Raw genomic sequence first — 25247 nt, 5'->3', positions numbered from 1 at the left:
CATCAACACAGCTGTGGTGGCGGATGAATACGCCTGCATCCACGAAATGCTGCACCTATCTCAGCCAGATAGAAGAAATAGAGAACACTGGTTTAGACAAAGGGTCCTTACAACGTAAAAATATAAAACTCGCCAACAGAATCATGGCGTGAAATTGAATGTGCGCACATGGGCGTTATTAAGTCGACTAAGAGGGTTTATTGCCGCAAACAGCTTTCAGTTTCTGTGTATTATGTGGCGGGTGCTGTAATCGAACAGTGTGAGGCTGTGCACTATTTGCCGACGCGAATGAACATCCTTCCAGAGTGTTCCACGTTTAAGGCCATCTTTGGTCGTCCTCGCCGGTGACAGTGTGGACCATATTCCACTGATATTTTAAGCCTAATGATTAATAAATAAGACTTAGCCCAAAGCAAGATATTTGATATACTTTAGTCAAGAAAGGGAGCCAATTCGGCGCTTTTGACTCACTGGCATACTTTTCTCAGTACCCTTCAATTTCTCAAGGCAAAAGAGGGCGAGACAGGAGAGGCGGTGATACAACATGGATGAGGAATATGATGTGATCGTTTTGGGCACCGGACTCACAGTAAGTAATCAAGCTTAATTTGCAACCCATTAACATAGTAAAGGCGATGTAGGCCTAAAAATATAGTCTTCCAAATTATTCATTTGAGCTGACCAAGGCCCGCTAACATACCCCAGCCCCGAAGTCAATGGTCCCTGCATCGCATCCGTACGTGTTTGCAGCACATTAGAAAATTGTGACAAACGTTTTTTCTTTCTTTCTTATTCTTTTTTCAAAGACATATTTCGACTAATTTCTATATATAACAAAAACTGTGCGTCAAGCGTTAAGTTATAATGTCAGCGGCCAGCGCACTGTTCATTTACACCCGTTGAGCACGAGCATCTTAGGCGTAACCCTATGTATTGTCGCTTTTACATAGACAGGCCTCCATTCTGAGGTCTGCGCAGGCCGGTTTGTTTAATGACCGATCCTTTCCCCGGTTATCGTCACACCTTGGTCAGCAAAAAATACAAGACTTTAATTGGTATCCATCGAAGAGTTAAAGTTCACATAACTATAGAAATATACAGTGGCATTGTAAGTTATTTTGTTAAATTGAATTGTATATCGTTTTGTCAGTGCATTGATAAGGTCTATCCGTGTTCTGACTGATATCATTTTATTCAGATAACCATATTACAAACAAGAACTAATTATATTATGCTACATATGTTCTTATTATTATTATCATTATTATCACCATTATTACAGCAGACGGCATGGCAGAGACGTTGTTTGGCGCATGCGTACCCTTTTTCTCTCTCCTGCATCCCTACCTTCGTCTCTACATCTCTTTCGTTTGATTTAGCTGTCTTTTTCTAGCATGTTTTCGCTCTTATTTCCAACTGTGCATATAGGCAGTGAACATTATCCAACAGAATAAAATCCAAAATTTCCTCAGTTATTCCCTTTAATTTCCAAATTGCTGAGTTTTTATTAATGTTTTTGTAGGAATGCATCCTGTCTGGGATCATGTCTGTGAATGGGAAAAAGGTGCTGCATATGGACAGGAACCCTTACTATGGCGGAGAGAGCTCTTCCATCACTCCCCTGGAGGAGGTAAGGGCTATGCAGGCAATATTGTGGAATCAATAAAACCAATCAATACATTTTAGGTCCCTCATTACAATATATATTTTATCATGTATCAGTGTTTCATTTACTGTTTTTCTATTTTCATTCACCAATTGACATCCCATCATAGTACCACAGATTCTGCAAATTGTTAAACTGTCTCACAAGCTATTGCTGATGTTTTTCTTTCTTGTGCTGTTCTCTTTTACAGCTGTACAAGCGCTTCAGTCTCCAAGATAGCCCACCTGAGTCGATGGGCAGAGGAAGAGACTGGAATGTTGACCTTATCCCCAAATTTCTCATGGCAAATGGTTAGTGTTACATATACGAGATTGTACACTAGCGTTGTGAAAACATAGCCAATATAGCTGTCTTCCTTCAGTCACCTTTACCTGAGATGATCATTTGATTGCATCTATCATGAACTCAGGTCAGCTTGTGAAGATGCTGCTATACACAGAGGTGACAAGGTACCTGGACTTCAAGGTAGTGGAGGGTAGCTTTGTCTACAAAGGTGGAAAGATCTACAAGGTGCCATCAACTGAGACTGAGGCCTTAGCTTCAAGTAAGTTAGTTGGATATGTGTCATCACAATTTGTGATCAAAGATCGCAGGGGAGTAGTTTACTCAACATAGGTTTGTGTAGTCATGTGTGTGAATTACATTCAAGTAGACTCAGCCTTTGTTTGAATCTCCAGATCTCATGGGGATGTTTGAGAAGCGAAGGTTCCGGAAGTTCCTAGTCTTTGTGGCCAACTTTGATGAGAATGACCCCAAGACATTTGAGGGTGTGGACCCCAAAACAACAACGATGAGGGATGTCTACAAGAAGTTTGACCTAGGACAGGATGTCATTGACTTTACAGGCCATGCCCTGGCCCTCTACAGGACAGACGAGTAAGAGTAACAAGTTGTCATCTATACTTATCAATTGCCTCTCATCGAGTTATTGGAGGCTTAACATTAAAAACGGTAATTATTCTTTACATCACTACTGTATTCATAATTGTAATTTGTAACTACCAAGACATGTATATTATAATTATGGACTGAGAGCAGGGTGATACTGACCACCTGATAAGTAATAGGTGAAAAGTATTAAACATTTTAATGAACTTTAGCTTTTTTCAGGTTATCTCGGATTGTATTCTTGGCGGTGACTAAACACCCAGTTAATAACAGTCAATCTATTTGCTGAAACACCACCCCTTTATGATACTATTCATTGTTCATATTCATTATCCTTTTTACTGATCCTCCACTTTTCTTCAGCTACCTTGATGTTCCCTGTTTGGAGACGATCAATCGTATCAAGCTGTACAGTGAATCCCTGGCTCGATATGGAAAGAGCCCCTACCTCTATCCCCTTTATGGTCTGGGGGAGCTGCCACAGGGATTTGCTAGGTATGGCCCCCATCTTGTCTATCTCGGATTTCATTACTACTTGACAGAGTAAAACCTATTTTTATATTTAAAAGCATTGCCACTTTGTGAGTTAAGAGTTTTTTTTTCGTCTCACTTAATTATAACCCAGGTTGAGTGCAATCTATGGCGGTACTTACATGCTGAACAAACCAGTGGATGAGATTGTAATGGAAGGCGGCCACGTGATTGGAGTGAAATCTGAGGGCGAGGTACTGGATAATCACACTGTTTTATTATCCGTCATTATGTAAATCTAGACCTTTGATATCAAGCAGCGGACAAATGCCAATGGCTCTCACATTTGTTTCATAATTATCCAAAAGAGCCAGTCAGTTAATCAAAGTTCATTTAATAATGCAGTGCAATCAGCTTCACATTAAAGCTAGTTAAAAGGTTGAACAAGTAGGATTATACTAAAAATCAGTGTATAGACTCATATAAAGATAATCCCTCTCAGTCATCGCTCAATCATTGTGTGGTGATGTGTGTATCTGCAGAGACCCTGTCCTCTGCCGGTATTTTCTTATTTTGCTGTGTACGGGACATTTCTGGGCGTTAAACTTTGGGCAGTGGGACTCTATCAAAACGTAGCAAAGCGGTGCTAGATCGAGATCATAAGCACGTATCCAAGAGGAAGCTATGACAATGGCAGACACAGTGCCGAAAAGACACAAATATAGCGAGGCGACATGCCAAGTGGACAAAGCTCGTTCCAAAACGAAAGTGAATTCAGGGTTGGCTTTCACCCGCTGGCGAGCACTGAAGGAGAGGATGGGAATGGAGAGCGATGTGGAGTTGGCCTGTTCACTGGGATGTGTTCTGGCAACTGTGGTCAGGGGGCGTGCGTGTCATTGAGCTGGGGAGAAGGGGCCAACTTTGAATTTAATGTTTACAAACTGCAACCGACAAATCCTACTCGTGCTAGCTTTAAAGTTAAACATACAATGGAATGCAGAAGAAAAAATGACTAGTTACAAAAAGTTAAATTAACAAATGGGATATAATTAAAATCAACAAAATAAGAAACTAAATGCTAATAAAATGCCAGAAAATGAAAAGAGAATTAAAAGCAGCAATGATGCCTTGATTAAATAAAAGTGAGGCTAAAGAGCTAATGTTTTTGTTACCAAAGTTGGTTTTGGTACCAACGTTTGAGTTGCACTCAAATATTTCCAACTTATGGAGCTGCAGTCAGATCCACTGGGAGACTGCTGAAGCATTTATTGCAATATAGAATCAAAATAGTTTATCCAGTAGGATTAAAAAGTGACATTTTGATGACCTTGATCTCCATTATTCTGTGGTCTCTGGGCCTGTTATGCAGGTGGCTCGTTGTAAGCAGCTCATCTGTGACCCAAGCTACATCCCGGACCGTGTGCGTAAGGCAGGCCAGGTGATCCGTTTGATCTGCATCCTCAGCCACCCCATCAAAAATACCAATGACGCTAACTCCTGCCAGATCATCATCCCGCAGAATCAGGTTAACCGCAAGTCAGGTGAGGACCAGTGTCATGCTGTTACAGATTTGCCAAAAGGAATATAAAATGTAATCGAAAGGAGCAGCTCGGAGCGATTTGATATACCACAAGGATGTTTTTTTTTTTTTTATTCTCATTAGTTTTTATGTATTTCAAGTCCCAATATAATCAAGGAGTAGAAGTGTTATGGAGATTCATTAACTATAGCAAATGTCTTAATAGTGTCCTTGGCTAAGAAAAGACAAGAATTCTGCCTGAATAGTGGCAGACTAGACAACGCTCACCCCTTGTCCATCAAGGCAGTTTGAGGGCTGGTTCAGAGCCGGTGCCTAACCTTGAACTAGTTCTTAGTATTTCGACAGCCAAAGAACCGGCTCTCAGCCTGGGAAACGGTTCCAGAACAGCACCAACTCTGCTGGGCTAGAAGAAAGAACCACTTAAGTCAGGGGCTGGGGCAGGATTATCATGACCAACAAGACCAATAGGGGATGCATTACTTGGCAGCAACAATCAGTTCTGCGGAATAATGCACGCACCCCTTAACACTCATTAATGACACTTCGAGTCAAAGTTTGATAGGAATCAAATGGTTTTATCAGCACATACTTTATTTGATTGACTGACAAAGTGAATTTGACACCCCACATTCACTTTTCTGCATTTAAAAACCTCATTTTATTTTTACTATCTGAAATCCTATGCTTAAAAACACATCGACAAATAACACCGAAGCATTCGCCCTAAGGAATATTGAGAGATTATCTAAGGAAACCTTGTAAATTTCAGACCATTCACCCCACAGGAGTACGAGGCAGATAATCACACATTACATTAATTTTATGTACATTTGTGTTATGATACTTAAACAAACCATTCATCAACAGAAAAATAAAAGCTTTTTGTCCATGAGACTGGTCTGTTGAGAGAGCAAAAAGCCAGTACACAGTCGGTCTGTGTGGCTGATCTCCACTTTGTGGAGCTTCTCAACTCCGTAAATGTTGGAGCAAATTTTCAATTCGCCATCAATTTTCGTAAAACTGCCAATATTCAACATCTACACAGTTGATTTCTCACCTAAAAAATTCTCAGATGTGAATTTAATGATGAAATGGCACACGAAAATTGTAAAAAATTCAAAACCTGCACAGCTGATTTCTCGCCTCATCTTGCTGGGGAAGTGGAAACATACACAGACATATACAGTGACATAATGACGTGGCTGTCTAGCCAGCTCTAGCCCATGGAAAAGCTAACTGGTTTTCAGAGGTGATGCAAGTTGAACCAACTGCAAACCGGCATTAGCACCAGCCCCGAGCTAGAACCAGGTTTGCGTTGTTGGTGGAAATGGGGTAACTGTACTGTCTTTTCAGTTCCTGTGTATTGATATAGCCCTCGCCTCCAACCTTTTTTCAATCTTCCAGACATCTACGTGTGTATGATCTCCTACGCTCATAATGTGGCAGCCCAGGGGAAGTACATTGCCATCGTCAGCACCACTGTGGAGACAAGTGAGCCTGAGGCTGAGATAGAACCAGCTCTGGAGCTACTGGAGCCCATCGACCAGAAGTTGGTCCCTTTTCTCTTGCTTCTTTAACTTTTGATAGAATCACTGATTAATAAACAAGCCAAATCGTTCAATCTGTAATCTCAAAAGTATATTAAAAGCTCACGTTGATATAATGATATGAATTATTAAAATGTCATGGTTCAGCAGATTCGATGTTAAAGAACAATCATTGGCAGTATGTAATTGTGATCGCCTTTTCTTTTTTGCAGGTTTGTGGCCATTAGTGACCTTTACGAACCCACAGATGACGGTACTGAAAGCCAGGTGATTCAAATTGTTCCAGCAGCATTTGCAAAATGTGAACATGTCTGTACAAAATTATCTTTTTTTTCTCTTTGGAAACGTTACAGAAGATAATATAAATTCATGTGTGACTTATCTCCTGTATAGATCTTTGCCTCACGGGCATATGACGCGACCACCCACTTCGAGACCACTTGCAATGACATCAAGGACATCTACAAACGTATGACCGGGAGCGATTTTGACTTTGAAAACATGAAGCGCAAACAGAATGATGTGTTTGGGGAGGATGAGCAGTGAGCAGTGGAGGGGCCTCAGAGAGAGGGCAGGGCCGGGAGAGGAGGAGAGGAGCAAAGGTTAAAGTCGGGGCAGAGCCTGTGGTAAGCGGGGGGGGTTTTACTAAGGAGGTGGTGGAAAAAAAATAAACGGTCAGGGGGCGGGGGCAGGAGAATAGGATGTGTCAGAAAGTTGAGAGTGTGCTATGGCTCTGCCTGCCTTAAGTCGTCTGCTTCCTTTTCCTTACATCCCTCTCTCTCCTGACACGCGTTCAAACATATAAATGCTCACATTTACAAATATACACACACACACACACTCTCATTGTTCAGAAACTCACGCTCCCTTTCTCTGTCACTGAAAAGCAGGGTTGATAAGGTCTTTCATTCCGTTGTAGAATCTATAATCATGTCTTAACTACTATTATCATTATTAGAGGTGGACTTGTTACTTGTTGCAATTTCAAAAGCCTTTCATTCTTTCTGTAATGTCTTTCTCCTCATATCAGAGGTTAGCTGGATGGAGCAGAGTGAATTACTTTGCAAAGTTGCAAACTCTGACATGAGGACATTTTAATGGCTTAGTATAGATTCATCTTCTTGAAGGGCCACCTCCAGTTGACATGCATGTATCTTTTACACGATAGTATTGTACATAGAACATAATGACACCCCATTATGAAGGCCGGACCATTTCAAACACCATTCCTGTCAACCCTGCTTTCACTTTTCTCTTACTTGGTCTTTTACCTGTGTTATTTCAATAGTCTCTGCTCTTTTTGGCAAAACCTTTTGGTCACGCAAAACAAACAAAAAAAATGTGATGAGGAGTCATATATAAATGGGCTGTTCTGTCAACTGATAGTGCTCACTTTGCAATGCTGTTGTGTTCCCTGTGCTAGCAGGCAAGCTATCTGGTGGCTAATAACTGTTGTCCCCTAAATAATTCTGTTGTTTATCTCTGTTGTGTAATGTCAATTTCGAATTTGAATAGTTTTACGTTCTAACATTTTAAATTATTGAAGAGATTTATTTCTATATATTTGGTGCACAATTCGCTTGCTGAAGTTATGAAGTTTACAGAGCAGGTGTAAGCAGTGGTCTGATGCTATGAAGTAGGTTTGAACAACAAAAAGGGAAGAATGTCAAGCGCAAGAGGCCGAGAGACAATGTGTCTAGATTAAGTCAGGTTTTCTATGAAGACATTACGGAAGGTTTCGAGTGAGTGAGAAATAAATGAAAGGATTTTTACGAGATACTCGAGATGTGAGGGCATGTGTAGAGGAGATCAGAATGCATGTCAGGAACGATTTGGATTCGATTTTAGGAAAGTTTCACTTTTGAGTGAAGAGGGTGAAGACTGAAATTTCGGCTCGTGGTGAAAGCACCAGATTGTCTCTTGGTTTTTTTTTCAACCCTTGTTTCTGTCATCCAGACAGTAATTCCCATAGGAACTAAATTCTGTGGAAAACTATATTCATTTAATGGAGGGAAAAGCTGGACACTCCCATAACACTTTGTAGCATAGCAAATGTCACAGTCAAAAGTGCCACCCCACAAGAATGAACCAATGTATGTTTATTTGGTTTTAGCCTTAATTAGGGGTCTCTTCCATTATGTTTGGGCTCTCTAAAATCATTAGTTATTTCGGTTTAACAAACCGCTAGCTGCAGATCAATTCTGTGCCAAAAAGGTAGTTGCTGACCATTACTGAAAAGACTTGCCGGAAGCTATAAAGAACTGTGTAGTCTTCATAGTTTATTTTCCTCTGAGGAGATAAGTGAATATGAGATAAATACAACGGAGAGAAAATTCTGTTGCACCTAACCAGACCTGTTATTACATTCCTGAATCAAGGCAGACCTTACTGTCTCTGCACTACACATTTAATGCCAGATTAATCTGTGGCTTGGCTTGTTACATATCAAATATGGACTATTGAAATGCTGCCACCTTTTCCTTTAAAACACTAAACAAGGTTGAAGCAGTTCCATTTTGCTTTATCCACCACTACCAATTCCTTAACAACCCTAAACAAAGTTATTATATGTTTGGGTTGTTTATGTGTCTTATTGTTATGCTCTATTTATTTGAATTTCACTGATGTATTGGTGGAAGGTTTACGTCAATTGCTGAATATGCTATGCTCTTAGTTTGAGTTATGGTAATAACTGATAAAATAGATTTTAAAAGAAATACACACCGACATTTTTTTTGTTGTTGTTGTTATTTGCAGTGTCATGTGTTATGTTTACCTTATTTAGTGATCATTCCAGTGTTGCATTTTGATTTATTATGAGTATTAGCATTCTTAACAAACAGGTTTTGAGTTTTGATAGAAATATAACACCAACAGCCTCTGTCATGGAGTTGAATTCAAAATCTTTACCAGTCTAAAAAGTTGATTTACACAACTATATATTCACAACAGTTTCACTCTGTGCATCGTTCAACATTGTGTGTGGTCTTCATCCTGGAACCATGATATCTGAAAAAACTGGAAATACTCCCGAAGCATTACTGTAGTTATATTTTACCCATCCCCCACCATGAAATACTATCCCGTCTTTTTTATTTATCACAAAACAAAGCCCAATGTGTGGTTGTACTCTTTTAATTTCCATCCGGTTTGGCCTTTGAAAACAATTGACAACATCCCTTGAAATTGAAACTGACAAAAGATATAGTTCAGGCTAAATAGTAGACAACTTACAGTCCTTGTTTGATCACTAGTATGTGAACAATGCCTAATGTCTTGTGTAACAAATAAAATGAAATAAACTATGAATGAAATGATAGAAAAATAAAAAGCACATGGCAAACCTGGAAAGACCTATCTGATTTGTGTTGTGTTTTTTAAAGATGTTGCAAGGAATTGGGTAGAAATACATATTGTTCAAGGTCATATTTGGTAATTATCTGTAGTACACATTGCATAAATTCATACTTTATATACACCTATATGCAAAACTTACACAGTTATTCCTTTAAGTGTAACTCGCACTTGAAATATGCAAGCGTCATTCTTTCTCTTATATCATTCAACAACAAAATGTAAAGATAATCTCATATTACCGTTAAATCTATCAGCACTGTGCAACTGATTTTGGAATGAGCTGATACTTCTGCAGCAAAAAAATGAAGGTTTCTTCACGGTTGCCGTAATTCAGGTTCTGCAGTACAGAGGGCATACTGCATAATTCCAACCCTCACTACATATAGCAAGTTCTTCAGTTCCCCATTTGTTCATTATTTTCTGTTGTTTTTTTGCAGCTGGATCTTGCACTATAGCCACCTCCCACAGTGGCGCACCTCTTCCATAACCCCACATAATGTTTCACTGGTCCCGGAGGAGCTGAGAGTGACATGTCATTTTAGCACTGTGAACTCCCCGTGCTTATTTATCCTTTGTCTAGTAATCATTTCACAATGATTTTTGTGACATGAGTTGTCCAGCAGAGTGGCGATAGAGCGGAGATTATTGATCATTATCACTTGTTTTTTTTTAGTTTTTTTTTAAAATAAGAGTCATCTATGCACGATCCGCCACGAAGCTCTGGTATGGATGACCCAGTAGCTTTTCCACATCCGCCTTGGGCACCACCCAACACTTGCCAAGGTGGCGTTTCCGCACAGTGTCCTTCAGGGTCTTGTCTTGCAAAGTGACGGGCAGGTGCATTGAACCCCACCTGAGCATCCCCCTAGCCAGAACTCCCTCCTTGTTGGGTCGGTAAACACCTGCCTCTGGGTTGTCCTTCACCACAGTGACCCTCATGTCAGCATGCTGAAACTGGCCTGTAAACAAGTCAAGGGCAGTGAGTGGGATTTAACAACGGTAAAGGGTTTATATTTTACAAAAGCCGATTATATATATATCATAAAAGTGGATTTACCTAACAGGCCTTGAGTTAAGGAGGAGAGCCCTTGTCCATCGATGATATAGAAACCCAAGTGAGCCATCTGCAGGTAACTGGGGTGCTTATAGTGATGGAAAAGGACCAGAAAACGTACATCCTTGGCCAGTTCAATCCAACAGCTTCGATGGTTGTCCACAGTAATTCTTACGCCCTGTCTTGTCACAGATCCCTGCTGATTGATGGGTAGGATATCCCGCCCCTCCCCTTCCACTATGACAGCAGCCAATGAGAGTTTGATCATCATGTCCCCCAACCCGCCCGTGGTAGAAGAGATGGTGAGCTGGTCAAAATAAGTACGGAAGCGATCTTCCATGCCATGCTTTGAGGGAGCTCCCATTAAATGGCCGTCCACCACAATCCCTTCAATGGGAAACAAACAAATACGTACATTTTATAATATACTCAGTCAGTGTTGACTGTAATAATGTGTAGCAGAAAATGGTAGACTATTTTAAACTCTTCTTGCTTCATCGTTAAGACATTGCTTTCCATATCTAACCCTGCATCAGTATCTTAAGAGGACTAAATTGCTAATGTTATGCTCACCTCTCTCTGGGTCCTCTAACAATCTGAGAACATCATTGGCCCTGCCATCTAATGTGAAACACAAGTTCTGATGCAACTTTGGCAGCTGGACCACAAAATGAGGATCTCCATCAACTGTAATAGAAAACATTGAGTATTAAGAGACAATTAATTGTACAAATGATCTTGTTTGTATTATTAAAAAAAAAAGAAAAAAGCAGTAGCCCTTACCTGATGAGGAGAAGACCCGAACGGTGCTCAATCTGGACGGTGGCTCTAAAAGGACAAGACATTCAACTAAAGGACAGTCCTCCTCACTCCCAAGCACTGAAACCAATGACAAGACTAAACAAGTATTGCAAACAGTGACTATATAATTTCTACATGATAATTACACGTGTCACTGTGGTACTAACTACGTGTAGCTGTAAAAACCAACCACAAATTCTTACCAAATGACCGCGTGTCTGGTGTATCATCATCCCCTGAGGAGAAAAACATTACACCATATCGAGTCTCTTCCCTTTTTCACAGCTAAAAGGTAGGTGACTTAGCAAATGTGTCTAAGATGGGTACTTTTAAAACTTACAGTTGTCATAGCTGAGATCGAAGTCGTAGTCATAGGTTGCATCATAGTCTGGGAATGGGAACAAACAAGAAGAATATTTAGCTAGCAGAGAGCACTTTCTGCTCCTCGCTCGGCAAGAGCTGTCACGGCCAATCATTTCTATTTCTCAGGCAACAAGTGGATGGGTAGTATTAATAAAGACACTCACCTTTCACAAGGTCAATTTCTGTAAAATTAAGACAGGAGAGAAAAGGGAGACTAACCGTCAACAGTCACTTCGAATGTTGTCATATACTGTACTTGATACACAATGACATACATTAATTTGTGACACGTACCCCATCAAATTTCACTTTCATTTATATCAGTAAATGATACTAAGGCATGATAGGCAGGTCAGCAATAAAGTGGTGAATTGATATCTGGGGGAAAATACATCACCTTTTCTCTGAATCTGAATGGAGGTGGAGACATCTGGGAGATAAAGAACACACTATTATGGATTATCAGCCATTCTACATTGTGCATGTGCTGCTTTGTCACCACATCAAAAATTATTCAGCAAGAATAATTTGCAAATAATTGCAAACTACACTCGATAAAGGATAGACAAAAGGAGCAGATCACTTACCCAGAAGCCCTGCAGCTTCCCATAGCTTGGGCCCATCTGTTACACCAGGCATGGGAGCAAAGGTGGCAGATACCAGGGTAGCTATTCTGATGTCTGAGTCTGAGTCCGAGTCTGTGTTGTTGTCTTCCAGAGTGGGAGCCGGGGCGGGCGTAGGAGGGGTAAGACCAGACAGCCCAGACAGGACAGTTGTGATCTCCGGCTGATGAGCATCTGTTGCAAACATGGTGCTATTCTCTGTCTCTGAAGTGGAAAAGGTCACTTTGACAGGAGGCTGAACCGTCTTAATGGTGCCTGGCTCAGGGGTAAAGGGTTTCCCAGTCGGGGTTGCAGGTTCGGTTCTGACTGAACTAAGCATAGATGTGGTAGTGGATGTCATCACTGTAGTGGAGGTTTTTGCAGTTTGCTGTGGCGGAGGGATTGTTTTCACAGTGTTGGGCTGTGGAGTGGATATTTTTCCGGGCGCAGGGGGAGCAGCAGTTTTTAGGGAGCTGAGCAAAGAGGTGGACATTTTACCGGATGGCTGAACAGAGGCTGTTTTGGAGGAATTCGCAGAAGAAGTGGGTATTTTACCAGCGAGTGGTGCAGGGGCGGTTTTGGCAGAACTTGGGCTAGAGGTTGTAGTGTTTTTTTTGGTGGATGGGGGGGCTGCAATTTTCCCCGATGTAGGTGATGGTGAAGTTTTTTTGGGTTGCAGGGTGTTCATAGTATGGCTCGGAGGTGGCTGAGGAGGTGGAGGTTTAAAAGATGGAGGGTTTGGTTTAGTTTTACTGGACCTGGGATTTGAAGGTGAACTGGGCTTCTTTGCAGCAACAGCAGATGCTATTTTGGTAGCAGCAGTAGTAGGAGCCTTTGTGGTGGTTGTAATGGTGGCAGTACTGGCGGAGCTGGTGGATTTTGCAGTGGTCACAGTGGGATTAGTGGTTGGCAATTGGGTTGCTTCATCCGCATCTGGCTTCACCACCACTAAAGAAGTTACAGGCGTGACAAAATTGTATTTAAGGGAGAGATTGGTGGCCTTGTCTGCCAGTAACCTCTGAATGACAGGGTCAGTAGTGTTCAGTTTGGCCAGCAGCAGTTCTTTGATGGTGAAATAAGCCCAGAGACGGTGCACAAAGCTGGACATCCCACCCATTTTTCCTCCACAGCTGACTAAATCGACATTTCCATTCCCCTTTCCTTTGGAAATCAACACATCGTTTTCCACTTTCAAATGCTGCTTCGAGTCAACAGCAGTCAACGATACTTTCAAATCTTTAACCCCTGGTTTAACCCTCCCAGTCACCACCAGCTCAGAGCCTTGGAAGTAGTTGGGGAAAAGGGAGCAGCTGACATCAAATGCCTGGTCATCGAGATAGGACAGCTGGATGTCTGAGAGCAGTGGACTGGCTACTTCATTGTAGAAGCCCTTCAACTGCAAGGCTGCATCTGCCTCCTCATACACCATCCTAGCCATGCCTCGGTTATCCAGGGCCAAGCGTTTCAGAAGGGGGAAATCTGCATCATCTCCAAAAGCGAGGCCAAAAAGAGAAGCAGAACCTAAAGCCTTCTTGGCATTGCTGAGGATTGTGTCACCTGCCGTCACCCCTATGGTCGCCTCCCCATCAGTGAGGAAGATTACCAGAGGGACACGGCGCGCCCTAGAGGATGCCTGGCTGGAGCCAGAGGGAGTAGGGTTGACAAGCTGGGCGGCTGACAACAGAGCAGCATTGATGTTGGTCCCTGAGGAAAAAGAGAGACAATTAGGGGAGGAGTAGGAAGGAAAGAGAAAGAATGAAAGAAGTAAAAAATAAAAATCAATGTTAGATTTGCTTGATCCAAATTATTTCTGAGATACCACAAATGTGATCATGACACATCCCAACTCACATCCTTCGGCAATAATCCTCTTCACAAAGTCTTTGGCATCTCGTATATTCTGTCGAGTTGCCCGCACTGTTCGCCCCTTCTTCCAAGTGTGAACCTTGTCTGAGAAGGTAATAATATTGAAGTGGTCGCCCTCTCTAAGGTCCCCCAGGATGGTGCTCATGGCCTGCTTGGTCTAATATGACATAGAATATTGTTGTCTTTGACAGAGTAATTCACAGAAATATAGTATAATCTTAAGCAAGCACGTTCCCCACTGGCTGTATAGTCTATTAGTGAGTATCGATCAGGTGCCTGTCACCGGTTTACCTGTTTTATCTTGGTGCCAATCATAGAGCCACTGACATCGATGACAAAAATGACATCCTTGGGAACCACAGGAAGCCCTCGTGGCGCAAAGTAATGCACAAAGTAGCCGTCATACACCTGAGATAGGGGCAGAGAGAGGAAATAGATTTTTAAAAATTTGGAAGCAGAAGAAAAGATATATACTTGTCGTCATCAAGAATGTATTCCCCCTCCCCTCCCTTTTCTCCCCAGTTGTATCCAGCCAAATACCCCACTCTTCTGAGCCATCCCAATCTCTGCTCCACCCACTCAGCTGATACGGGAAGGGCTGCAGACTACCACATGCCTCGCCCGATACATGTGGAGTCGCCAGCTGCTTCTTTGTGCCTGATGGTGAGGAGTTTCGCCAGGGGGACGTAATGCATGAGAGGATCATGCTATTCCCCCAGTTCCCCCTCTCCCCCTAAACAGGCACCTCGACCGACCAGAGGAGGCGCTAGAGCAGCAACCTGGACACATACCCACATCTGGCTTCCCACCCGCAGACACAGCCAATTGTGTCTGTAAGGACAGCCGACCAAGCTGGAGGTAACATGGGGATTTGAATCACCGAATGATTGTATTTTTTTTTTTTTTTATAAATTTATTTCTGATTTTTCCCTTTTTTCTCCCAATTTAGTGGCCAATGATCCCTATTTTTAATTCAAACACCCACCCTCGTATTGCATGCGTTCGTCAACTGCATCTCTCCGGCCGGCAGTCTCGAAGGAAAGCTTCTCCCCACTTTCGTGACAAGGCGAATCCAAGCCGAACCACTGTTTTCCCGACACACACAGAGACGCATTCACATGACGAACACAAGCCGACTCCTCCCCCCTCCCGAAGACAGCGTTGCCAATGATTGCTGCTTCATTGAGTCCGGCCATAGTCGGATCTGACGAGACCGGGGCGCGAACCCCAGTCCCCAGTGGGCAACTGCATCGACACCAAGCCGATGCTTAGACCGCTATGCCACCGCGGACGCCGAATGATTGTATTTTTATACTGTGTTGGTATCACAATTGCTTTAACAGATGTGCATGTAATACCCATGTTTGACAAGCTATGGAGCAGAAATATAAAGGTGCTGACCTGGACATCACCCATAAGGTCTCTGAGCTCCACATCATACTGGATGATGAAGTCTGCGTTGAGGCCCTTGTTCTGCTGCTGCAGGGTGGGGCTGTAATGAACTCGGGCACACCCAGCACTCTGTTCCAGCTGGGTTGAGGCAGGGGCACCAGCATCACCTGCAAGGAAACATGGTGACTGAGTGAAGGTGTCAATGCCACATGGTACCAATCGACTGATAGCGAGTTGTTAAGGTTTGTGTTGATTGACAATGGTGGAGCAACACACCAGAGATTACTGTCACAGTTTTTATGCCACTGCTTCTATCAAAATGATCTCTCAAAAGTGATGGGCATGCTTAAAGGCACAATGACAAAGGCAAATCAAATACAGATGTTAAAGGAATAGTGAAGGGAATTTTTGAAGTCTATTCCAATCTTATACTCCTCGCTTATGTAGCACATAGGTAGATTTCATTTTCAGTCATCAATCCTTTTCTTCACACTGGACGCACAGATCCAGCTTGCAATCCAGAGTTTAAGGCAATGAATGGAGGACAAATCCACCATCCTTGTTCAGTGCAACAAACTACGACTATTACTACTACTACCACTTTTGGCTGCTCACATTAGGGGTCGCCCCGGCTGATCATCCATTTCCATTTCTTCCTGTCTTCTGTATCTTCCTCTGTCACACCAGCCACCTGCATGTCTTCCCTCACCACATCCATAAACCTCCTCTTTGGCCTTCCTCTTTTCCTCTTCCCTGGCAGCTCCATATTCAGCATCCTTCTCCCAATATACCCAGTATCTCTCCTCCACACATGTCCAAGCCATCTCAATCTTGCCCCTCTTGCTTTGTCTCCAAACTGTCCAACCTGAGCGGTTCCTCTAATATAATCGTTCCTAATCCTGTCCTTTTTTGTCACTCTCAATGAAAATCTTAGCATCTTCAACTCTGCCACCTCCAGCTCCACCTCCTGTCTTTTCATCAGTGCCACTGTCTCCAAACCATATAACATAGCTGGTCTCACTACCATCTTGTAAAACCTTCCCTTTAACTCTTGCTGGTACTCACCCTTCTGTCGCAAATCACTCCTGACACTCTTCTCCACCCACTCCACCCTGCTTGCACTCTCTTCTTCACCTCTGTTCTGCACTCCCCGTTACTTTGGACAGTTGACCCCAAGTATTTAAACTCATATGCCTTCGTCACCTCTAATCCTTGCATCCTCACCATTCCACTGTCCTCCCTCTCATTTACGCACAGGTATTCCATTGTTCGGTGCAACAAAGCACTCCACAATTCATCCAAAACTGATATGATGTTATGTCAGCCTGTCATGGCAAATTTGAGTGGTCATTAAAACTTTTTTAAAAAAATCACAGTTGTTTTTATTGCTTAATTCCCTCTTAATGTTTGCCTTGTTGTGCTGCAGTGAACTGACTCCTGCTGGAAATACCTTGCAGGCTGTGTTGCAGCAAGGAGCATTGTTGGAAACCACCACAACCCATCCATAAAAGAATGTACATTTTTTTTAAATGACCACTCAAATTCGCTATGATAGACTGCTGTAGTATCATGTTAGCTTTAGCTGAACAGACAGAGTGTTGGGTTGCTGTGAATGAGGATTGTGGATTTGTCCCCCCCTTAACTGAATTGAACTCTAGATAGCAAGCTGGGGCAGTGTCTACTTTAAAAAAAAATGGATAGATGACTGAAAATTAAACCTGCCTATGTACTAAATGAGCAGCAAATATAAGATAGAGATGGACTTCAAAAATTCTGAACTACTGTATTCCTCTAATGACTAACATGACTGGTGACTATTCTGAAACAGTAAGAATCTAAGAGGGTTCCCATCCTGGTATGCTCACTCATATTTTCTTCTCCATCTTTAATCTAACATTGATCCACTTTTGTCTGCTAGGTTCTATGTCATACATGCTCTGCCCTGTAATGGGCTTAGTTATTGCTTTACCCTTCAAGGCTCCGCCTTGGCACCTGAGACAGATCTTTTCTCTCACCACCCAATCAAATGGTAGGTGCTACACAGCGCCCCACTACCTATAAAACCCCAGTGTCTCTGTAGCTTGTCTCCCTTTTTCACCCAGGCACCTTGAGTATGGATCTGCGATTTTTTTCTACCTTTGTTCCTTAGTGGGACCTGCAGATGGTTCTGGACAGGTTGGCTGGTCCGCTGTTTGAGCTGCTTGGCCAGGTGGACTTGGAGTTTTTATCTATCAAGATGGCTATTCTCTTGGCTCTTACTTTGGCCAAAAGGGTAGGGGATTTGTGTGCCTTGTCGGTACATCCCTCCTGCATGTCTGTCAGTAACAACAAGGGGTTGGTGGAGCTGCATCTCAACCCATCCTTCCAGCTGAAGGTCATCGCCTCCTCATTCAGTTCGAGGGTCATCCGTCTGAGAGCGTTCTTTCCTCCTCATCACACTAACTAATAGGAAGAGTGCCTCCATACCCTGTGTCCGGTGAGGGGACTTTGATGTTATATGGAGCACTCAATGACTGTCAGGAAATCTGCCCGACTCTTCATCTGCCATGGCAGTCGGGCCCAGGGGGCTCCTCTGTTGGTGTAGTGGCTTGCCCACTGGATTTGTGGTACAATCTGCAAGACTTATGATATTATGGGCTGCCCCACCCATGTGAGACTCAGGGTGCACTCTACTAGGGGTATTGCATCCTCAATGGCCCTTTTCAGGGGCGTGTCAATAGAAGACATCTGCTTGGTGGCTTTCTGGTGCTCCACTTTGACCTTCGTGCAGTCATATCTCAGGGATATGATTGCTTACTTGATACCAGTGCATGATCAAGGGGGGCCTCGTCTTCAGTCGACTGATAAGTCGGCTGTGCCAAGCCCTCAGCAGGTGGTTGCAGTACGGTATGAGACCCTCAGGTGGGGTAGTCCTTGACCATTGGACTGCTGCTGTGTAGGGTGTTAAGTTGGCTGGTGTCTGACTAGTGTCAGTCAGGCCCAGCTGGGAGTACCTTCGTCCCTTATGGCCTTCGCCTTAGGTGTGAACCAAAAGCGAAGCCCGTTAGAGGGCGAGGCGCATACCACATAGAAATAGTAGTTACCCTGGATGTAACTCCAGTTACATCCAGGGTATGTGCATAGCCTTAAAATCTCTAGCCCAGCTGGCCCCAGTCTGTGTTGCTGAGTTCAAAGCGAAATGAACTGCAGAGATGCTGGTGTTTTAAAGGTGGTGGGGCACTGTATGCCTCCTACCACTTGGGTGGTGAGGGAAAAGATCTCCCTCAGGTGCCAAGGCGGCGCCTTGAAAGGAAAACCAATAGCGAAGCCCATTAGAGAGCTACGTACATACTCATAGAACTGGAGTTACATCCAGGGTAACTACTATTTTTACCTTGGACAGTGTCGGAGAGCAGTCGGCGGGTCCTCAGAGGAAGAACCTTAATGAAACTGATGCCCGTCCTCTCTGATATATTGACATCCAGAGTGAGGTTCTGGACAGGTTGGCCAGGCCTCAAACCCAAACTGAGCTCATAACGGCCAAGTCTACGTGGTAACAGGTCCTCGTAGGATAGGGAAAAGGATACCCGTGCCCCCGACGGCACACTGACAGCCACACGGAACTTCTCTATCTCCCTCTCTCTGGAAGGCAACACAGCAAGGGGTAGAAAAGTCACACACATGATATGGGAGGTTATGGGAATGCATATGGTAGCAGGAGAACAATTTATGTTTCAAAGTCACAAAGTTTGTGAACTGTAGGTACAAAATATTCATAGTGTTTCTTCACACTAACTTGGTAGCAACGAGTCCGGCTGTTTTTCCCTGTTTCTTAGCTGCGTCATAAATTTTCCTGGCCGCAGCTCTTTCCTTGACCTGGGCCACATACACCTTGCCATTGGAGGTGCTGATTGAATAGAGGAAAGAGGAAAAAGAAATGTCTCTCTGTACGACACACAGTAGTCAGATTATGTTACAGTTCGAAACATGCATGGTCTACATAGAGTTGTTATGCATGACCGAGTATATCTGGCTCCTGGCACTCACAGTCAAAACTTACAGCACGAACAACCATCACAAAGCTAGGCTATATGCTATAGCCATTTGGAGCACTTCACAAACATGCTTCGTATTTGTTTACAAAATCAGTTCAAAATTTGCGAAAGGGAAGGTGAGGTCAAAAGAGAGGTGAGGGGAAAAGGGTAATTTCCCTCCGAAAACATGACTGATGAAGAGAAATCTAGCAACAGAACGATCCAACTTAGAACTGCTGCGGGTTACACCCAACAAAAATCCTAACCAAATCCAAGGCTCAAATCTGTAGTCCAATTCACACAGAGCAGTTTGTAGTATTTTCAAGATTTTTGCTACTGTGGCTCTGTCACGTGACAAGGTGCTAAATCAAGTTCAAGTCCTTTGAACAGAAATATCCAAATAGAAAACATCAAGGAGCAACCAAAATAAACCCACAGGCTTGAAGCTGGTCTTGTTTGAGACACAGAACAGAATGGCACCGGAGAGCAGAGTGGAAAATGGAGGCACTTGTATTTATATGTGTGGCTGGCTCAGACGGCAAGGGAAAGGCTGTACCTGAGTGACTTACACACAGAACACTGGGTTCTCAGTTTCAGACACAGAAATGCCACAGAACTTAAGAAACACATTTGCCACAGCTTTTTTTTTCCTACGGTTAGCGGGTGATGTGTATGTGGCCATAACTTCTGAGAGTGCATGTGAAAATGTGTGTACAAGTGTGAGGGGGACAGAGAGAGAGAGAGAGAGAGAGAGAGAGAGAGAGAGAGAGAGAGAGAGAGAGAGAGAGAGAGAGAGAGCTATGTAAGTGTGAGGGATTATGCATGTCTCATTAAAATGTTACATTGTATGTTTCCAGTCTTATACATTCCACCATTAAAATCTCCATACATGCATGTGAGAAGTTGTGGGTGTGTACACATGTGTATAGTATGTCTATACTGGCAGGGTGCCTTGGCAAACAGTGCAGGGGAGAAAAGGGGTGGAGAGCAGGCAAACCCCTGTCATTTTCTCTATTAACTTTCTGACTTCTATTTACAAAGCCCGGTATTCATCCACTCTTCGGTTTTCCCCCTCCTGGCCTGCTTCCGCTCCTAAATCCAGCTCTAGGCTTGCTGTTTGGGCCGGCAATGTTGACTTATTTGCTTTGTTTATATTTAGCATTTTTAAAGCGTAGTGGTTTCTAAGCCTCTTAGTGATCATATAAGCTGTCTCCTTTGGACCAGAATTTGTATTTCATGGCACAATTCCTTTGAGGTTTTTTGAATTTTGTCTATGACTTCTACCCTGTAGGGTAGGAAGTTATTGCCCCAGCTAAAAGAAAGAAAGCCACTTTATTGTGTCATTGTATAGTTAGTTGTATGGTTACAATGAATTTGTTCTCTGCATTTAACCCATCCTATTGTACGGGAGCAGTGGGCAGCTGCAGCGCCCGGGGACCAACTCCAGTTCTTCTTTCCATTGCCTTGCTCAGGGACACAGACAGGAGTATTAACCCTAACATGCATGTCTTTTTGGTGGTGGGAGGAAACCAGAGCACCTAGAGGAAACCCATGCAGACACAGGGAGAACATGCACCCTCCACACAGAAAGGACCTGGGACGGCTGTATGGTAGGGAGTTATTGCCTCTGCTACATCTCAACAATCCATTTCACTGCCAAAAGACTTTAAACTTGACTCAGAAGGCATGCATTTAACAATACACAATATGATGTGACAGACCCTTGCGCCATAATCTGGGATTTTGCATTAATTCATATATAAACCCACTTTAGATATTCAGATACTCGAAGAATAATGTACACACCCACAAATAGTTGGCTTTGTGGAAATCATCTTACACCATCATACTGACTATGTAATCTTGGTAAACTCTTGTACCCATGAACGACCCCCAATACAACTACTATCAGTACTAATCAGACCTTAATTATCCCCTCTAACCCGTCACTACTGTTACATTTGTAGCTCATTTGCATAATAACATTCAATGATTACTAATTTTGCTTGCGGTCCCAACAACCATAGCATAAGGGGACGACTGAACCTACACTGGCTTGAAACAGCAGACCAAAAAGCACATTGCATCAACAAGCAGTCGTTTTAATGATATGGGGAAAAGAACAATGCATAACTCTCCACTTCTGTTGTCATTAGCTATGTCACGTAGTGAATTACAACCCTGTCCAAACCTGTGGAAGCCGATAACGGCCATGCTTGCAATGATCTTTTTAATACCGTTATCTCAAGATACCAAAGCTCGTTTTCTCGAGATAATTAGATAATTTATCATGAGAAAACAACTTTTGTGTTCTCAAGCTCATGGGATAATTATGGAGAACTCGAAAATGATGTCTGGTGAGGTTGATCACTGCAGTCAGGCCATCTATTCTTCTGAGAGGCACGGTCATGCCATTGCCACTTAAAAATCAATTGCATGTCTACATCGCTTGGTACGGTATCCCATTAATTTCAACACGGGCAGATTTTAAAAATTCTATAAAAAAATCTATTCAAATTGATATAAGCAAACTCCACAATATTCTTATTCAACATGTCCCAAAGTACTTCTGTGATGATTTCCATGTTGGTTTACTGCAGCATTTTTTGATAATTAGATGCTAAAATCATAACAATATCCCAACCATGACACAAGGATCTCAAGAAAATAAAAGTCGTTTTCTCATGATAAATTATCTCGTTATCTCGAGAAAACAAGCTTTATGATCTTGGGATAGGGAATAATTAACTCTTGATCTCGAGATAACAGCATTAAAAAAAAAATTGCAAGCACGGCCGTTCTCGGCTCCCGTACAACCCACCGGGGAGAATTTCACCCATTAAACTACAAGTGTGAGTCATACAGTCACGAGGGGGAGGGGTGGTGGGGCTTGGAGGGTATTTTGTGACTCACATGATGAATCTGGAGTGATGGAGATAGAGAGACAGATATATATATATATATATATATATATATGTGTGTGTGTGTGTGTGTGTGTGTGTGTTTGTGTGTGTGTGTGTGCGTGTGTGTGCGTGTGTGTGTGTGTGTGTGTGTGTGTGTGTGTGTGTGTGTGTGTGTGCAGGGACTGACTGACATGGTGAAGTTGGAGATGAAAGCAGAGGAGGGCAGGTCCAGTTCAAAGGCAGCCTCCTTGGTGATGGGGAGCTGGTTCCACACTGAGCTCTGGACGGTGGTGAGGGCATAGCGGGACACCACTGAACACTTTACATGGTAGTCTGTCAGCTTCAGCTGACAAGATGAAAGAGAAACGTATCAGTACATGCATTCTAATCAACCTGATCATCCAAAAAATAAAAATTAAAAAATAAAGGGAAAAACAATTTGGAAATGTAACCTAATTCTAGGATATTCCGGTAAACTCTGAGCACACACGTCATCATCCTACAAACAGAAACATGAAAAACAAGACTCTAGCATGTGACTTCTTCGAGATGGGTGTTACAGCACATTAACCGGAACATTTGTTTACATTTTTTTACAGCCAAATTGAATTCATGTACTGAACAAATGACCTGTATCCAGAAATTCCAACAGATCCCACAGAAAATACTGTAATACGGGGTGCACAACAGTCACCTTTTTCCTCTTTTAAACATGAGTCTCTATCAGTGTGTCCAAAGGAGCAACCACCCAGATTAGTGATGGGACAAGCGTTTCTCTCTAAGCTGGCTAAAGGGGAAAGTAATGAATACTTCCTCACACACACTGTGCTACACCGGTGCATGGGGAAAAAAACACATCTTAAAAACCCCACCCGCATAGTTTTTCTCGCTGGTATACTATTTTTTTTTAATCCAAGTTATAACAAATCAACACAAAGCAGTCTTTTGCTTGGGAGCGCTCCCCTCCTCTTGTTTACTTGGGTCATGCTGGCACCTTGTTGAGACCAATCTGCTTGAGTATGGTCACACTGCTAAAGGACCAGCAGACAGGGCTGACGAAGAGGCGCACAGCAGGCTTCCACCACACTGGTGTCTGTGAAACTGTGTCGAGGTGTACGATGGGCTGGTAAATTTATGGTAGATTAGCCCTGATTGCAAAGCAAACCAGTGGCGCGATATAAGTAGAACAGCAATCTTCAATGGTCGTTACCTTGTCTGTTTTCATCAACTCTGTTCTTGTTGAATTATCACAAGCAAATAAAAGTTGCATGACTTTTTTTATGGAGTTTCATTCCATATGAATGCATTTAGTGACACATCCAAAAATCAAAATGTGATGGTTATTTTTTTAAACAAGCGTAAAACAATAAATATGCAATGTGTCCTCTGCTGTTACCCTTAAGCTTTGTAGCACACAGGGTCCAATCACACACACACATGCACGCACACACACACACAAAGTTATACAATAAAAGTAGTAAGGTTTTTGGTTGTGGAGAACAGGCAAATAAAAATGAGTGTGGATGAAAATTACCGATCAAGCAGGATATCTAACCCATTTTATGATGGTACTGGAAGAAATCTCAACACTTACCACTGGCTTCGCTGGTGTTTTCTGACGTTTTACTCTCTGCAACGGAAGCAACACAGCCAATCATCCAATAGCCAGAGTGGTTAAAGTGGTTAATGACAAAGGCCCTAAATGTTGTTTGTTGTTGTTAGTTTGTTTTGGGTTTTCTTTCTTTGTTTTTTTTTTTGTGAAATTGGCTTCAGCTCTCTATTGACGGGAGAGAGAAAAAAAGAAGCTGTGAATGTGACATCAAATGTAATTTTCTCAAAAGCCACCCTAGCTAATACATTGATATAATGTGTTTACAAAAAAACTCCTTTCTGACTCAATCTCAACAATCTGTGTGTGAGGGTTGGGCCAACATTTTGTGTGGAAATAGCCTGAATCAAAGCCATTCATGAATGGATGGGAAATGGAACTTGAAATAAATGCTTTCACTGTACACAGGGGCAGTGAGGGTGCACGGTTTGGTTTCAGATGTTAACTTTTGCACACAAATCATTGCTGTGTCAATACATTACCACATATCCAGGAGATTGCTGGGAATTTACCATAAACAAATAGCTTTAAGGGTGAACAGTGTCATATAGCGTGCTGTGCAGGCTTACAAAACACGCAGTTCTTATCGTTCTTTGATATCATGATTACTATATAGCATCTAACCTGTGTGGAGCCATGCATTATAAATCTGCTTTCACTTGCACAACAATCCCACCTCAAGAAACTTGGCTTTCAAATTGTTTTGATTTGTTAACTGTGACGACATAAAATTATACAAAGTGTGACGTGTTAACTGGGAATGAGATTGCACCACACACCATCCCTATTAATGATCATCACAATGATGTATACATACATTTATTTGATAAAGTAACTAAAGATGGATGTTATGAAACGATGTCACACCACTTATCAGCCATGTATCCGTAATGTGTGCACGAAGAGGAGACTGTGTAAATATGCTGTATAAAAGGTCTTTCACATAAAAGTGAGAAAATATCGATTTGATCACCTGAAGAAAAAATAATCAGAGGTAATCCTCACCTGTAAAAGAACCTTCTCTGCACCAAAGTGAGCTTCATATCGCTCTGTTAATCCGTCTTGTACACAGAAAGTGAGGATCATTAAAACGCATTTCATTTTAAAGGCCATCCCGCCCGTGATGAAGGCACGCGGAGGTTTCCAGTGATGAGCTCCAAAACGGAGAGGTGTCA

The 25247-nt window shown here is 42.6% G+C and overlaps 2 protein-coding genes across 2 annotated transcripts; one reads left to right on the top strand and one right to left on the bottom strand.

The window, feature by feature from the left end:
- Positions 1–326: 326 nt before the first annotated feature.
- Positions 327–6762, top strand: gdi1 (GDP dissociation inhibitor 1). Its single transcript, XM_056275528.1, has 11 exons — positions 327–589; positions 1523–1630; positions 1857–1956; positions 2076–2210; positions 2344–2542; positions 2918–3049; positions 3180–3279; positions 4395–4566; positions 5970–6114; positions 6325–6379; positions 6506–6762. The coding sequence occupies exons 1-11, from the start codon at positions 545–547 to the stop codon at positions 6656–6658; spliced, it is 1344 nt and encodes a 447-aa protein (XP_056131503.1). The 5' UTR covers positions 327–544; the 3' UTR covers positions 6659–6762.
- On the bottom strand, positions 6754–25212 carry itih6 (inter-alpha-trypsin inhibitor heavy chain family member 6). The gene is made up of 15 exons (XM_056275527.1): positions 25078–25212; positions 24058–24093; positions 22655–22809; positions 19323–19433; positions 18921–19168; positions 15557–15714; positions 14447–14563; positions 14141–14312; positions 12275–13993; positions 11665–11712; positions 11528–11560; positions 11307–11351; positions 11097–11210; positions 10527–10910; positions 6754–10428 (listed from the first exon to the last, which is right to left on the bottom strand). The coding sequence occupies exons 1-15, from the start codon at positions 25183–25185 to the stop codon at positions 10166–10168; spliced, it is 3711 nt and encodes a 1236-aa protein (XP_056131502.1). The 5' UTR covers positions 25186–25212; the 3' UTR covers positions 6754–10165.
- Between the last annotated feature and the right edge of the window lie 35 nt (positions 25213–25247).

Source organism: Lampris incognitus, chromosome 2 (assembly GCF_029633865.1).
Source record: "Lampris incognitus isolate fLamInc1 chromosome 2, fLamInc1.hap2, whole genome shotgun sequence".
Classification (NCBI taxonomy): Eukaryota; Metazoa; Chordata; class Actinopteri; order Lampriformes; family Lampridae; genus Lampris; species Lampris incognitus.
The sequence above is the reverse complement of the archived record's forward strand: the minus strand, read 5'-3'. Positions and strand labels throughout refer to the sequence as shown.